Source organism: Notechis scutatus, chromosome 1, assembly GCF_049901735.1.
Source record: "Notechis scutatus isolate UNSWTSFEM ecotype Mainland chromosome 1, rNotScu1.2, whole genome shotgun sequence".
Lineage (NCBI taxonomy): Eukaryota > Metazoa > Chordata > Lepidosauria > Squamata > Elapidae > Notechis > Notechis scutatus.
The window spans coordinates 231,248,003-231,264,722 of NC_142009.1; the positions used below are offsets into that span (position 1 = coordinate 231,248,003).

At 39.7% G+C, this 16,720-nt stretch overlaps 1 protein-coding gene across 1 annotated transcript; it reads left to right on the forward strand.

The window, feature by feature from the left end:
• The first annotated feature begins 3,367 nt into the window (after window positions 1-3,367).
• LOC113421907 (pepsin A-like) lies at window positions 3,368-16,680 on the forward strand. The gene is made up of 9 exons (XM_026682547.2): window positions 3,368-3,441; window positions 3,952-4,108; window positions 4,453-4,570; window positions 5,397-5,515; window positions 10,228-10,427; window positions 12,398-12,514; window positions 14,074-14,218; window positions 15,297-15,395; window positions 16,537-16,680. Exons 1-9 carry the CDS (start codon window positions 3,386-3,388, stop codon window positions 16,678-16,680), a joined length of 1,155 nt encoding a protein of 384 aa, XP_026538332.1. The 5' UTR covers window positions 3,368-3,385.
• The last annotated feature ends 40 nt before the right edge of the window (window positions 16,681-16,720 follow it).

Consider the following 16,720-nt stretch of genomic DNA (forward strand, 5'->3'; position numbering starts at 1 on the left):
TGTTCTCCCTTCGGTTCGGGTTGGACTCTCTCTTGCTTCTGCAGGCCCGTGCGATGTGGCCTCTCTTTCCACAGGCGTGGCAGAGTGCGTAGCGGAATTTGCAGTTGCTTCTCTTATGGTTGGCTCCACAACTTTGGCAGAGTGCGTAGCGGAATTTGCATTTGTGCGGAGTCCTTAGAGTTCGTGGACTTTGATTGCCCCGAATCCTGATGACTTCTTCTTCATTACTCTCCGGCTTACGATTCGTTGTTGCCGGAAACTTCTCTAAACCAGGTGAAGTGTCATGGGCGAGTTGACGAAGCAGAGCGTGGTTGCGGCGCCTTCGAGCAGCCGACTTCCTGGTTTCTTCTGCTGCAGTAGCATAGGTGACGGCCTTTGGAAAACTGACGTTGTCTTTCTCCATAGGCCTTCTGTGCCCGTGTCGTGCATCTAATCCCAGAACTGGGCAGCTATGGTTTTTCTGTTGGTCCCTCTGGTAATATTCGCGTCTTTGGGCCAATGTTGATGCGGTGGATGCATAATGAGCCCGAAGGAGGGGTGCGAGGGTGTCCCAACCCATTTCTTTTACTTCAGCCGGTTTTGCAAGTGCTTTAGCCACCCGGAAAACGGCAGGCCCGCAGTAAGTCAGAAAGACTGCTCTTTTCTTGCTGGTGGAAACGTCCTCTAAATCAGGGATCCCCAACCTTTTCGACGCCGCGGCCCGGTTCCGGCATCAGCTGGGCGCCGCGGCCCGGTACCGGCGTCAACTGGGCGCCGCCATCTTTTATGACGAAAAAGCGTCACCGGGCGCCACCGAGCGTTCAAAAGATGGCGGCGCAGCGCTCGGTGAGCTTTTTCGGTAGAAATGGCTTTCTACCTGGAAAAGCTCACCGAAGCGCTGGCGCTGCCATCTTTTTGACGAAGCGCTTCCGGTGAGCTTTCTACCCGAAAAGCTCACCGGAGCGCTTTTTACCAAAAAGATGGCGGCGCCAGCAACCAGCGGCCCGGTAAGGCTTGTTCCGCTGGCCCAGTACCGGTCCGCGGACCGGCGGTTAGGGACCCCTGCTCTAAATTGTTGGTTTCCAGGAATATCTGGAAACGATCCATATACGACTCCCAGTCTTCTTTTTCTGGGTTAAAAGGAGCGGGTGGTGTAGCGCCGCCGGACATCCTGCCGATGTAGGTGTGCTCTCAGCCACGTGCTTGATTGGTGCTCTGTGGGGTTTAGCCACCTCTATTGTCTCCGTATCCCATCCTCGTCGCCAGTGATAAGTATGAAGCATGGGCGTAGAAACGAAGATGAAACTGCTTCACGTGAACTTCAGCTCTTTATTTACAGCATGATAACAGAGACAAAAACCCCCGGATAGCGGCCGCCCTTTTACAGAGTGAACTGCTATCCGGATGACCAATGGATGTTGTTATAGGGTTTGAACCTCGTCCAATGGGACTCGGCCCGCCAACAGCCAGTCAGATTGCTCGGAATGAACCAATCATAACTTGCCATTATATGGGCCAATAGGAAGTGCAGGATTACGATCCTGCTATGCAAATGAATCTTTATTAATTACATTTCTTTAGTTCACAACAGTATCCATGTATTTCATAATTATGTTTTTACTTATACCTATTATCTTGTAAGCAATTAACAAACCAAATAAAATAAAAATAAAAGTGAGGGTGAGCTGCTTCCTGTCACACAGAATTTGAAATGGACCAGAGGGAAGCTGAGAATATTAGGCTTGTGCTTGTTGAAAGAAAACTTTTTCATTGCACAACATTTTACAAAGGATAGAAGTTTGCAACCTCTTTTTTATTTCCTATCCCAAATGGCTTCAGGAATTTTCAGACACCCAGCCCCTCTTACTTCCAACTCATTTGATCCCAAAATAAAATGCATCTCGGATTGATTTGTGCTATTTTCATTGATTATCAATCTTTTCCTCGTCTTACTTTCCTTTCAACTTTTCCTAAGCAAACCTTTATCCGGGAAATGTAAGCCTAATTGAAATTGACTAGAACTTTCCTGGTTTGGTTTCATTTTCCTGAGCAGGCTACAAAGAAAACAAATTGTGGGTTTTAGAGAAAATTATTGGCTTCAGACATAAGATTCTGGATCACCAGAATATTCGTCTCTTGTCAAAACCAGGACTAAAACTTTGTGCAGTAACCATCTGTTCCAGCCATTTCCTATGGCAATCTTCTTTCCAAATATCTGTTCTGGTGAAAAAGATAGAATGTCTGCCCCAAATCTTTTCTCTGGTAGTGTTAGTACTAGAAATCCTCTATTGGAAAAGTTCTCTAATTGTGGAAATTGACATCATGGGGAGAAGTGAGAGTGGTAAGTCACAGTTATATCAATCAGCTCTCAAAAAATAACATTAAAAACCTAAGAAAAAAAATCATTATTGAATACCTTGTTAAAACACACAAATTAGTAGTTGAGTACAAACCATTCATAACATTCAGAAGAACCACTGGGCAGGTTTCACATCACACCTGAATCCCTAAACAAAGTCATGGTTTCAGAATCTTCTGAAAGGCCAATAGAGTCAGGGCCTGTTTCATCTCCAAGGGATGGTGCCCCAAAAGGTGGGTGCCGGGGCAGAAAGGGTCCCTCCCTTCAGATGAGGCTCCTTAGTGGATGGGGCACAAAACATGCCTCTCCTGCTGTACCTGATATGACAGGTAGATCTACCTAGGTAGAGGTGAACCCTCAAATAACTCAGTCCCGTGTCATATAGGGCTTTATAGGTAATTTTTGAACTGAATATGGAAGCAAACTGATAGAGCAGTTTATAGATTACAGGGTGTAACATACATTGTTCAGCCCACACCTCTGCATTTTGCACCAGATGCAACTTCTGGATTTTGCAGAATGTTGCAATGTTGTAAAGGCTACCAACCTGCCTAAAATATATTTCCAGAAATTGAACGATGCTGGGTATACTATATCTGGAGCCCACAATTGTAAAAATTAAATTTATATTTAATTGATATTATATAGTTTATTTTCTAAAAAATAGAATTCCATCCAGATTACTTTTAAAAGAAAGTGTACATTTTTACCATTGGTTCACATGATGAAAAGTTATGGAAAACATTGCTTTAGTGCTCTTGGGATGTACCAAAGTCTTTCAAATGGTTGCCAATGTCACCTACACCTGAGCCTGGTTTTTAGGTCAAGAACTTAAATGCAAATGAAAAGAATAACATGGAAAGTTCTTCTTAAGGACGTTTTTAAAAAGATAATCATATCAGGAATGCCTGCCTTTTTGTATGATATGCAAATATGATAAGAGAGTCTTGGAGCTATATATGTGTGTGTGGGAAACCTAAGTGTGTTGCTTAGAAGCTGGGATCCACATTTCATTTGAATCAACAGCTTGTGAATAAAGGAGCAATCATGAAGTGCCTCTTACTTCTGAGCCTGGTGGCACTTTCCCAGTGTCTGACAACAAAGTAAGTATTGAGCATTGTGCTTTCTTCAAAGAAAACCATTTTTCTTTGTACCATTTTCTTCAGAAGGATCTAATTTTCTTTCTAAATTATGTTCCACAAATTCTTTCAGCAAACTTTGAATTGTGATTGGTGGGCAAGCCACAAGGCTGTAATTTGCCTAGGTTTTCCACTGATAGTAATATTTTATTTCCCTTTCATATCTATATCTGCAAATGTACTGTGTGTTCATCAAGTAGATCATGCTTCTTTCTCTACAGGATATACTTAGATTTCAAGTCCTTCCTCGGCAGGAATAAATCTGAACCTAACTTTTCCCATCCTGAGGGCTTCCAGATATGTTGCAATTATAACTCTCATTCTAGCTGGAAATTCTGAAGGTTGTAGCCCTCTTACGAGTGTTGAATCAGAGAATGCTGTCCAAAATGCATTTTTAATCTTTTTTTAATCTTTAATGCTATGAGCACTATCTCTCACTTATTAATCTTTTCCTTTCCATTATTCAATACTCAGGATTCACCTAAAGAAAACAAAATCCGTCAGGCAAACTCTTGAAGAGCATGGGCTGCTAGATGATTTCCTGAAGAAGCATCCTTATAACCTTGGCACAAAATATTTCCCCGGGCTGCAAAATACCTTTGCCAGTGAACCCTTGCAAAATTATCTAGATGTAAGTATTCCACATTAGGAGGAGATACTCAGCATTTAGCCTATGGACAAGGCTAGAGAATCTCAACACCTATTGATTTAAATCAATAGTTCCTTGCTCTGGAGAGCAGTAAAAGAGACATACAGGTTTAGAAAGTTATAATTTTAAATGTTTCAAAGCAATTTGAGATCATGGAACATAAACAGTATTCTACTGTAACAAATTGAGCAGATTTGTATTGTTTAAAAAACTTGTCAAACTTACTTTCGTCTAAAAAGAAGTATTCCTCTCTCTTGCCTCAAAAATGCTATGGAAATATCAGGGATGGATTTTCTTTTATTATGTTCCTTTTTCTGCCTCCACAGATCGAGTACATTGGCACTATCTCAATTGGCACTCCACCACAACAGTTCACAGTCATCTTTGACACTGGTTCTTCCAACTTGTGGGTCCCTTCTGTGTACTGCTCCAGTGAAGCTTGTTGTAAGTAGCCTCCATAACTGATGCCTCCAGAAAGAGGTTACTCTTTATTCAAGCAATCCTCAAGCTCAGGGGGCCCCAATCTTGGCAACTTTAAGACTTGTGGACTTCAACTCCCAGAATTCTCCAGCCAGCATAGCATATATAGCATAGCTGGCTGGAGAATTCTGGGAATTGAAGTCCACAAGTCTTAAAGTTGCCAAGTTTGGAGACCTCTGCTCAAGCTAGTACCTTCTAAATGTAATAGATCACAATTCCCATCACAGCATCTGTGTTGGCCTGTTGACTGGGAATCCTTGGAACTCCGATCCCAACACATTGGAAAGAGACCAAATCAGGGAGACTTCTTTATTCTCATGTCCATCTGTCTTTCCAACGTGCTCAACGTGGATCATACTGATATCAGGAAAATTGACTGCTTGAGACATCTTTGGGGAGCTGCTACTCAAGAGGATTATTATGGAATAACAAAACATGTTCCTACATAGCCAATGTTTAGGCATGAGCTTGGAAATAGGCGAGGAATATAATGTAAGGGATAATCAAATCAGTTTATTACAGCTATAAAGCCAGATACAGTAAAATGTCTAATAGTAGAACTATTACCTATTTTCCCCCCACATGACGTAAAAGGGAAATATAACTTTTTTCCGCCTCCAAATTATAACCAGCCTTCAGGTTAGCTATGACTGAGGACAGAGTTCACACATTAGAGAGTATTGCACTGGGATGAGTAAAATGCCAAGATCTCTCTTACTCTGTATTGCTCTTTCTGTTCTGTTGCATATTCAATATGTCCACACCATACTACAATTACTTATCTTTGCAGCTAACCATCATAAATTCAATCCACAACAGTCATCCACTTTCCAGGCCACCAGCCAGAGCGTATCCATCACCTATGGCACCGGAAGCATGACTGGATTCCTAGGCTATGATACTGTCCAGGTAAACTGCCAAAGAAAATGAGACTGAAAAGCTATCCTTTGGGAAATTAGACTGAGTTGACATGATTCTGGTTGGACAAACAGGGAAGACCTCATTGAATTCTGTATAGATTTTACTTATGGCAAAAGCTTTTTAGCTCTTTCCAACTTCTGATCCTTGTTAACCTCAGAGGCAGCCAAGACTATGATATCTGTTTTGGGAATTTTCATAGTCAAGAAGAACAAGGAACTTTAACAAGCCTTGTTATGCATGCACTCATGACTAAATAATTAAGAAATTCAGTAATAGACTAGAACTGTGATGGCGACCTATGGCACGCATGCCAGAAGTGGCACACAGAGCCATTTCTGCTGGCACACAAGCCATCGCCCAGAACAGATGCACTGCACATGCGCGCGCGCTGCCCAAAAGACAGCTGATTGTTGGGTATCTGCTGCGCATGCGTCCCTTGGGGGGGGTGCGTGAGATGTGCACGCATGCGCAGAGGCGTGCATCATGCATAAGGGGTTGCATGCGCATGCACATGTGCAGAGGGACGGGGTTGTGCACACATTGCATTATGGATGCAGGCACATGTGTGAGCACGTGCACACATGCACTTTCAGCACACAATGATGAAATAGTTAGCCATCACTGGACTAGAAGATCTAAGAAATTCAAATTATCAATAAGCATGTCCCTTGGAAAGTTGTGCCATAATTGGTCTTTATTTATGAATTGAACATTTTTTCCATTTACTCATGGCCAATTTTCAGAGGCTGACTGGACAAGTCTTGCCATTTTTTTGGTAAGGTTTTTCAGAAATGGTTTGCCACTTTTTCATCCACTTGATTTTGCTTCTAAGACAGGATTAGAACCCATGGTCTCCCTGTTTTTAGCCTGATGCAATAACCACAACTCTAAACTGGCTCTCTGTTCAAACTATTCATAGAACAAATCAGGGGAAAGAAATCCATAGTACTGTAGTTACACAATGTCATTTTCACAAGATAATAATAAATTTAATAGTTTCAAATATGAGGATATATGGGCACTATGCATTTCATTTCAACAGACCTAGATATAATTATGTGACAGCTGACAGTATATATAACAGATAACAGATAATCAGAGTTGGAAGGGACCTTGTAGGTCATCTAGTCCAATCCCCCACCCAAGCGGGAGACCCTACACCATTGCTGACAAATGGCATTCCAATCTCTTCTTGAAAGTCTCAAGTGATGACGCTCCCACAACTTCCGAGGGCAAAGTATTCCATTGGTTGATTGTTCTCACTGTCAGAAAGTTTCTCCTTATTTCCAGGTTAAATCTTTCCTTGTTCAGTTTCCATCCCTTATTCCTTGTCTGGCCTACAGGCGCTTTAGAAAATAGCTTGACACCTTCCTCTCTGTGGCAGCCCCTCAAATATTGGAAGACCGCTATCATGTCTCCCCTGGTCCTTCTTTTTACTAGACTAGCCATGCCCAGTTCCTGTAACCGTTCTTCATGTTTTAGTCTCCAGTCCCCTAATCATCCTGGTTCCTCTTCTCTGTACTTTTTCTAGAGTCTCAACATCTTTTTTATAATGTGGTGACCAAAACTGGATGCAGTTCTGTAGGTGTGGTCTTACTAAGGCTTTATAGAGTGGTATTAGTACCTCATTTGATCTCGATTGTATTTCGATTGTATGTATACTAGGGCAGGCAATCTAATATTTTTGACATGTACATAAATATCACATCATTCAAGTCACAGAGATCTTTCATAGTCCCTTTTTGCTTTTACCACTCTCAACAGTAAAACGGGGCATCTCATTTTTCAACGCTAATGTCAGATCATTCATACCCAGGTGAAAACCACTACTTCAAATGCTGATCTTTGGAGAGCCAATTGTGCACATCTTACTAATGCAAGCCCATTTATTCCTGTCTTTTAACTATTTGCCAGTCCAATGGGGCTCCTGATTTCATGCCAACCGGCTTTAACAAGGAGGCTTTTTTGAGGCTTTTTTATCAAGTCCAAGAATACAATCTCTATTGAGCCACCTGGCTTACATGCTCATTAACACCTTCCAAAAAGTTTGGAAACTGAGAGAGTTATTTTCACAAAAAACCATCTTGGTTTGTTTTCATGAAAGCTCTTTTTTTCTATCAACTTGTTTTCTCTGTAATAATACTTGCAACTATTTTCCCTGGAAATAATAGTATACTGTCTACTTTTATCTATTCTGGAGCCCAAGAAAACAAAACCATGTACCACTTTCATTTCTTTGCCATCAGCTGTAAGTTCATTAAACTTGCTGATTGAGCTTATGTTTGTTTTCTTAATATTGAACTTTAACAAATTAGCACAGATGTTTCACTTTCTATTTTCCCTTTATAATGAGATCTCTTTTACTATGAACTAGCAAAACAGAGTCATTAGCATATTTCAGAAGCAGCACTACTCATTTTGATTCCAGCTGTCATCTCATTCCATCCTACTGTTCTGTTAATGTATTGCTGTAAAAGTTAAATGGGTACAGGGTCAATATTGTGAAAACTAAGAACAGGGCTGACAGTTGTGACAACAGACAAGAGGTGCTTTCTGTTTTGTCTTCATAAAAGAGGCAAATGTCCACCTCCTACCAAAAAATGCAGAAGGAAACAGATGCAACATTTGCAGCCTGAAATTGCCTATATATAAATGTCTCATTTGAAAGTAGAATATTTCTTGACATTCTTGTGACATAAGGTTAATTATTCATCGAATAATGAATCTGAGCTTTTAGATTCTCGTTACTTGGACTGTTTCTGATAAAAATGTGTCCTGTCACATTCTCTTTTTAGTTCTGAATCATTCTGACTGTCCAGATAATAGAATAGAATAGAATAGAATAGAATAGAATAGAATAGAACAGAATAGAATAGAATAGAAGCTTATCCAAAGAATAATGACCCATTAGTAATATATACCACATTCTGGCATGGCCTGTAAAATAAAGGCTTTGCTATAATCAGTGAAGCTGTATCTCTTTCTGTTTTATTGTACTCTTAATTATTTATCTGATGTCAGCTCGCTACACTTCCACACAAATTTGCCTGTTCATTTGGCATTTATTTCTCCATGCATGCTCTGGCTTTTTTTGTGAAAAATTAAATAACATTGCTTGCATGAGAAATTAATCCAATGGTTTGATAATTGCATGTTGTCTTAGGTCTTCTTTCTTAGGCAAAAACACTTAACTTTTTCACACAATATTTCCTGACAATAAAGCTGTAAATAAAATTAGATTTGCCCCGTCTTACAGTTTTGAACAGTTCAGTGGATTTTTCATCTGTCCCTGGTGTTTTCCTATCTGCCAGCTGGTTACTGCCTTTTCTATCTCAAATGCTTCTTGAGTTGGTTTCTGAATATATTCCTTTCCTCGACAGATATTCCTATTACTCTATAATCCCATTGTAAAAGGTTTCATTATAGCATTGGGATCTTCCTTCAATCTACTTTTTCTATTAGATCTCTTTCACAATTATTGATGGGCATACTTACCTTAGCAATAAAATAACCTGTGAGTGCTCTGAATTTTTTTCAAAAAAAAATCTTTGTTTTTCTAATTATTTTCCTTTGTTGAGTTTTTCCTATCCTTTTTTGCTTAACAATAATGTCAATTTCAGTCATCTTAGTTGCTCAAAGCTTTAATTTACCTATCCTTCTCTGGCTTGTTTTGAAAACTATGAGGATTTATTCCTTTTTGTATTGGTTTTCCTTCAGTTTTCAGTTGTTTCTGGTCTCCTTAGAAACCTTGGGTTGCCTGTCATTTAAGTTAAAAGTATTAAATACACATTGATCCCAGATTCTGTTTCTTTGTTCTTCTGATCAAACCTTGTTGGCATACCTGCTCTCTTTATTTTTCTGAGTTTAACCCATATATTAAACATCAATGATTCACAGTCGCTGCTCCATACTCTGCAGCTGGAAGTATCCTGGCTTACAGGATTTCATTTTTCAATTGTTTGTTTCCTGGTGTGTAATTGACAGGATTCAAGGCTTATATCTCAAGTGAAATCCAAGTGTGGTATCTGTATTTGAAGTAGTTTTTTGCTTTATTGTGTTAGCCAGCCCGATTTTCCTATATTTCCAGGTTTCTTCATATTTTTGCATTCCAAACACCCTTTTGTAACATTTATATTCTTTCCTGATGCTACATTTAGCACTTCTTGTATTATCCATAGAATTCCTCCATGTCCACTGTGGAATCTGTAAGAGATGTGTATACTGATATATAATGTTGATATCAATGGATAGCCACTAATTCTAATGGATAAGATCCAGACATTTATTGGATTATAGCTCAAACTATATTTCAACAATGTCTTTTTTTTGAGAATCATTGCTAATTCTTTGCCAGGAGATTAATCCTGACTCTGCGGTCAATTATACTCCTTTCAAAATTTAGATTTGGGCAGAGAGAAACAGATGCAGATGGTAAACTAATAGGACATACATAGCGATTTCCTTTGAGGCTATTTTACGAGATAGACATTAAACGGCAAAGCAGTTTATTCAAAAATCAATTAGAATCAAGTGAATTATATGAATTGTTCAAGGTTTGTTTGCAAACATATGTACCTATGCATAAATCTGCTTGAAACTGAAATTAAAATGCCTCGGTATGTGCTTCCGACACAAATGTAGTAGTAGTGCTTGAAATTAAAAAGGACTTGTATAACATTTCTCCCTGTTCCTCTGCACAGGTTGGAAGTATTGAGGTCACCAACCAAATCTTTGGTCTGAGTCAGACCGAGCCAGGTAGCTTCCTTTATTATTCCCCCTTTGATGGCATCCTGGGTCTGGCTTACCCTAGGCTGTCTGCCTCTGGCGCCACTCCTGTTTTTGACAACATGATGAGTGAAGGTCTGGTATCCCAGGATCTCTTTTCCGTCTTCCTGAGTTCGTAAGTAACAATGATCTGTGCACGCTTTTCTGAAGGGACTGATTACTTTCTGTTGCTAGAAGGGAGAGAGGGCGTGGGTGCCAACCAGTGGTGGGATTCAAAATTTTTTACTACCAGTTCCGTGGGCGTAACTTGGTGGGTGTGGCATGGGAAGGTTACTGCAAAATCCCATTCCCTCCCCACCCCACTAACCTGCTTTCCAGCTCCATTCTCCTGTGCAGGGCAACAAAAGGAGACCCAGCCGATCAGCTGGGACTCGGGAGGCAGAGAATAGATGGGGGCGGGGCCAGTCGGAGATGGTATTTGCAGGTTCTCCAAATTACTCAAAATTTCCCCTACTGGTTCTCCAGAACTGGTCAGAACCTGCTGAATACCACCTCTGGTGCCAACCATATTACCTCTGGAGAAACTCCACAATAGACAATCCTTTCCAGTTTTACAGGTTTTCAGTGCATTATTACAAGAGGTAAAATATTGTAAAAAATCCCCAGTGAGTTGTTTTTTTTAAATCACTCACATACAATAACACTATCAGTGCTGGGATTCAACTTTTTTTACTACCAGTTCTGTGGGCATGGCTTGGTGGGCGTGGCAGGAGAAGGATACTGTAAAGTCTCCACTGAGAAGTGGTAATTTCTGGGGTTCTCCAAACTACTCAAAATTTCAGAACCTGCTGAATACCACCTCTGAACACTAGCCCTATAAAGTGGTATGCATATCATCATGAACTGCAGGTGGTAGCATGTAGGTGACTGTGGTTGATCCCAAAAAGACGAAGCAGGGTTGGACCTGTTTAGTATTTGGATAGTATAAAAAAAATTCCAGGACTGTGGGCTAGAATAGGAACTTTTAAAAACAAAATTCCTGCAGCAAGTCAATGGTAAATTATTTCTATCCCTTTGAGTTCTGCTAGGTTGCATCATCATAGCAGCAGGGACATTCCTTAGAGCGATGAGTGAAGAATACTAGGAGTATATTCCAGGAGTATATACACTACAGGTAGTCCTCAACTGACAACTATTAGTTTAACTAGTTTTGAAGGGCCAAAAAGAGTGATTTATGACTGCCTCTGTATTTACAACTATTGCCGCATCCCCATGGTCACATGATCAAAATCCAGATGCTTAGCAACTGGCATATATTTATTATAGTTGCAGCATCCTGGAATCAAGTGGTTGCCATTAGTAATCTTCCCAGGAGGCTTCTGACCAACAAAGGAAATGGGGGAAGCAGGTTAATGCCATATCCATAATTTCACATGCCAGCAAAATAAAACTTAGGATCAACCAATGCAGGTTATCTGGAAAATGAAATGCCAAATGTTCAAGCTGGCTTTAGAAAAGATTGAAGAATAAGAAATATTATAGCTGATACATGCTAGATAATTGAGAAAACCACAGAAAAGAGTGTATGTGAGCTTCTATTATCGAAGCTTCTATTATGGATTATAGAAAGCCCACTGACTGGGTTGACCATGAGAAGAATGTCCTCAGGAAATTCGGAACTAGAGAGCATCTTATCTCCTTACATGAAACTTATACATGGGACAGAAATCAGTAGTCCAGAGGGAACATTGTGGACAGATTGGCACCAGGTCAGTGAATGATTCAGATAAGCCGTATACCCTGTTATTTATTAAAGGTTTAGGGTATATGCTGAATATATAGGAAAAGAATGAACTGAAAGAATCTGTAGTTTTACACCAATTCCCAGAGCTAAATTCAATTTCTTCAACAGCATTTACCCTTGTTGTGCTCATATAATCACTTGATAGCAGCCAAGAGATACAACTCTCTAACTCTTTGCTACTACCAGTAGCTTATAGATGAAACAATCAAGAAATTAACCCGTTGTTTTAAGGATATTACTTTAAAAAAGTGTCAATGGGTCAACAATAGGAAACAAAAAAAGAAATGAAAAAATATTTGCAATTCCTCCAATTGACATGTTCTTCTATGTTCATTTTTCAGTGATGGCCAGCAAGGGAGTTTTGTAATGTTCGGTGGCATTGACTCCTCCTACTATACTGGAAGTCTCAACTGGGTGCCCCTTTCTGCTGAACTCTATTGGCAGATCACTCTGGACAGGTAACCCAACTTCTACATCTTCAGCCTTCACATCCCTGCTTCACATAGATTCAATCAAAAACAAAGTGCAGGATAATGGAAAAAGAAGATGTCCGTCAGTTCTACGAAGTAGGCCAGACTAGGAAATAGACACAAAGAATAGCCACAAAGAAGAGGGAGTCAAGCTATTCTCCAAAGCACCTGAAGGCAGGACAAGAAGCAATGGATGAAAACTAATCAAGGAGAGAAGGAACTTTATTTATTTATTTGTTTATTTATTTATTTTGATTTGTCAATCGCTTACAAGATAATAGGTATAAGTATATACATAGTTATGAATACATGAAATGGGTACATATAAGAAAAATAAAAGAAACAATAGGACAGGGATGGTAGGCACGTTGGTGCGCTTATGCATGCCCCCTACAGACCTCTTAGGAAAGGGGTGAGGTCAATCGTAGAAAGTCTAAGGTGTTAAAGTTTTGAGGGTTTGCGGAAGAAACCACAGAGTCAGGTAGAGTATTCCAGACATTGACCACTCTGTTTCTGAAGTTGTATTTCCTGCAATCAAGGAGTGGAGAACTCTTCTTGTGAAATATTTCTGGACTTTCTCAACTGTTTTAATATCAGATACGTAATGTGGGTTCCAGACTGATGAGCTGTATTCAAGTATTGGTCCAGCAAATGTTTTGTATGCTCTAGTTAGTAGTGTGATATGACCAGGGAAAAAGCTACGTAGGATTAGGTTAACAACTCTTAATGCCTTTTTGGCTATGTAGTTACAATGGGCTCTAGCACTTAGATCATTAGAGATAAGAACTCCAAGGTCCTTTACAAAGCTTGGATCATCAACAAAGTCTTGACTATTCAGCTTGTATTTTATTTTCTGATTTTTTTCGCCAATATGTAAGACAGAGCATTTATTTGTTGAGATTTGAAGTTGCCATTTGTTTGACCATTCTGATACATAGTCAAGATCTTTTTGAAGGGTAGCAGTATTGTCTGTGGTATTGAACAGCTTTACATCATCAACGAACACAGTTGCTCTTAATGTGATCACAGAGGTCATTATGTAGAGTATGAAGAGAGTTGGTCCTAGAACACCGCCTTGGGGGACACCCAACTTAGAACTAAGGAGAAATTTCCTGACAGTTAGAACAATTAATCAGGGGAACAACTTGCCTCCAGAAGTTGTGAATGCTCCAACACTGGAAGTTTTTGAAAAGATGTTGGATAATCATGTGTCTAAAGTGGTGTAGGGTTTCCTGCCTAGGCAGGGGGTTTGGACCAGAAGACCTCCAAGGTCCCTTCCAACTCTGTTATTCTATTCTATTCACACACTTTAACAATTATAGGATTATAGTTTAGCATTGTGATATAATAATAGACACTTGAAAGCCTGCCAGAGTTTCCTTCGATTCCTTCTTATCGGAAAAAAAAGTCAAGGTGAATTATTTTGAATCTTTCTCATTCTTCTTCCTTTCTCATGGCCCAAGTTGTTTTGTCATTTCAAAAGACCTGCAGGCAAAAGGTTGTGGTAGTTTTCTTTTTCTCATCTTTACCTGAATATTTCTTTTCAGTATCACCGTCAATGGTCAAACCATTGCTTGTTCCGGTGGCTGCCAAGCTATTGTTGACACTGGTACCTCCCTCCTGGCAGGTCCCCCCAATGGCATTGCTAAGATTCAGAACTTCATTGGTGGTAGCCAAGATTCCAATGGTCAGGTAAGCTTGATAATAATGCTATGCAACTACAATTAATATACATAAATAAATAATCATTACCAGTAATGAAAAATTGCTGGGAATATAGGGTTGAAAAAGTAGTAAAAATTTAGCACGTTAAAATGTCAGATTTCCAAATACAAACTGATAAAGTCTAGACTCACAACACACCAGATTTAACTATTGAAAAGAAGAAAGCGTGGACAATTCATGCGGTAGTATCAGGGGATAGTAGAAGACAAAGAAGAATTGAAGAAGATCACAAAGCATCAAGATCTGAAAGGTTATAGGATAAAGCAGCTGTGGTGGTTCCAGTGGTTATCAGTATACTGGGTGCTATACCAAAAAATATTGAATGACATTTAGAAAATCTGCATTGACAAAGTTTCCATCTGACAATTGCAAAAGGCCACACTACTTTGATCCACCCATGTTACACTGATATATTATGACATCCTAGGTTCTTGAGACCCTTATCATGGACTTTGCATTCTCCAGCAAGCCCTCAGCTCAGGTTCCTTTGATTCCTCTACTAGACCAAGATTACACATAAAAATGAAAGAAAATGAAACCCACAAAGATACAAATTGGCTATTACTAGCCAAACTCCATTCTTCCTCTCCTGATATTGTTCTGCTTACATGTGGTATGCCTTCCACACTGCAAACAGCTATCGCTTGGAATATAATCCTCATCTGAGGTCATAGTAGATTCTAAGAACATCTTGTTTCAGGAAGCATCATTCTAATGCAGGACTGAGCAATTAATTTTCTCAAGCCACATAAGAAACTGGGACTCTTGTGGAGAGCTGAACCAGTAGAGCTGTGAAGGTGCATAGACATGCGCACACGCACATATGTAAATCGGGGGGGTGGAATAGCAGTCACCTTCAAAATAAAATCACATGGGATGGATAAGGAGGGCCAAAGGGTCAGAGGTGGCTTTTGCCCTGGGGTGGGGTCGTCCTAACGCATCTTTTTCTGGACAATTTCTAGTCTCTAACGCCCAGCTTTTTTTCCTTTCTCAAATGTTATGGGGATGCTAATATATGTTTTCTGTTCATCCTACTTCACATCAGTATATAGTCAACTGCAATGCTATCAATGAACTGCCTGACATCGTCTTCACCATCAATGGCATTCAATACCCTGTGCCTGCCAGTGCCTACATTCGCCAGGTAAGATCTGTGGTTTACCCAAAAAATTATCTCAAATAATTTAGGGTTAGGCTTAAACCTCTAGAGAAAAAAAAACCCTGACCTATGGAAAAATTATAGGAAGACAATCTCAGTCACTTGGGAGATATCGTCTAACATTTGAAGTGCTTTTGATAATTTTTATCATAGCAGTATTTTCATTATGCATTAAGACTTGAACTCTGCAATTCTGAACATGAAATTCAACACATTTAGCGATAAGATTATTCTCATGTAGATCATATTCATTTCTAGTCGATCTCATTTCTCCATAGTAGACCACCCTTACTATGTTAGAGTTCAATTTCCAGTGTTTGGGCTATCTGGAGCATTATCAGAATAGAAATCCAACACATTTAAATAGAACCAGATTGAGGAAAGCTGTAGGAGATTATTTTAAAGAAAGAGTATTGTACCAGCTTATTATTTTGAACTCAAGAATAATACTATGCTTAATCACAAATATTGCAATATAAACCTAATGTTCATAGTATGGAAGATATACGTAAAGTGATTCTTTCCTTATGGCATTATTATTTCATTATGCTATAGTCTATGTACAAATGTTCAAGAAAAGCACAGTTAAAGAGCAAGCACTGTTAAATGAAAAACCATGTATGATTCACTGTTATATATCATCCATGGGGCTCTTCAGAAAGTTTCATACAGAGTCCGAATATGATTCTCAGCATTCTGGTCTTTCCCTTGCGTATAACTAAGATACAATCCTATTCTAGCAACAGTTACTTTCCTCCATGGCATTGCCTTCATTTTCTCCCCAGCCTGTGTTTTAGTCAGTGTTAGCATACTAAGATGAACATAGTAGCATTTTCCCTTACTCCAACATAACCCAACAGCAGGCTTAAGGTATGCAATATCTGTAAGGGTTTGTCACCCATCGCCTTGGAGGGAAATCAGATGACTCCAGATTTAAACAAAAGGCAAGTTCGAGGTAGACAAGGGAGACAGCCTATTCAATGCAAATATGGTTTTCTGCTACTCCAACACGGATAAGGAACACTCAATAGGAAAGGGGGAGGGGGAATGTCAGCTTCCCTTTGCTTTGTAAAGGCCCTCTAGTTAGGCCATTCAAATTCATCATATATTTGTACTTCTCTTTCAGTCCCAAAGTTATTGCACAAGTGGCTTCGAGAATATGTTTTTCCAATCTGAGCTTTGGATCCTTGGTGATATCTTCATTCGTCAGTACTATTGTGTCTTCGACCGAGCAAACAACCAGATTGGCCTGGCTCCTCTTGTACAGTAATATCCACATCTTATTGGTCATTTTATAGCCTAAGGATCGT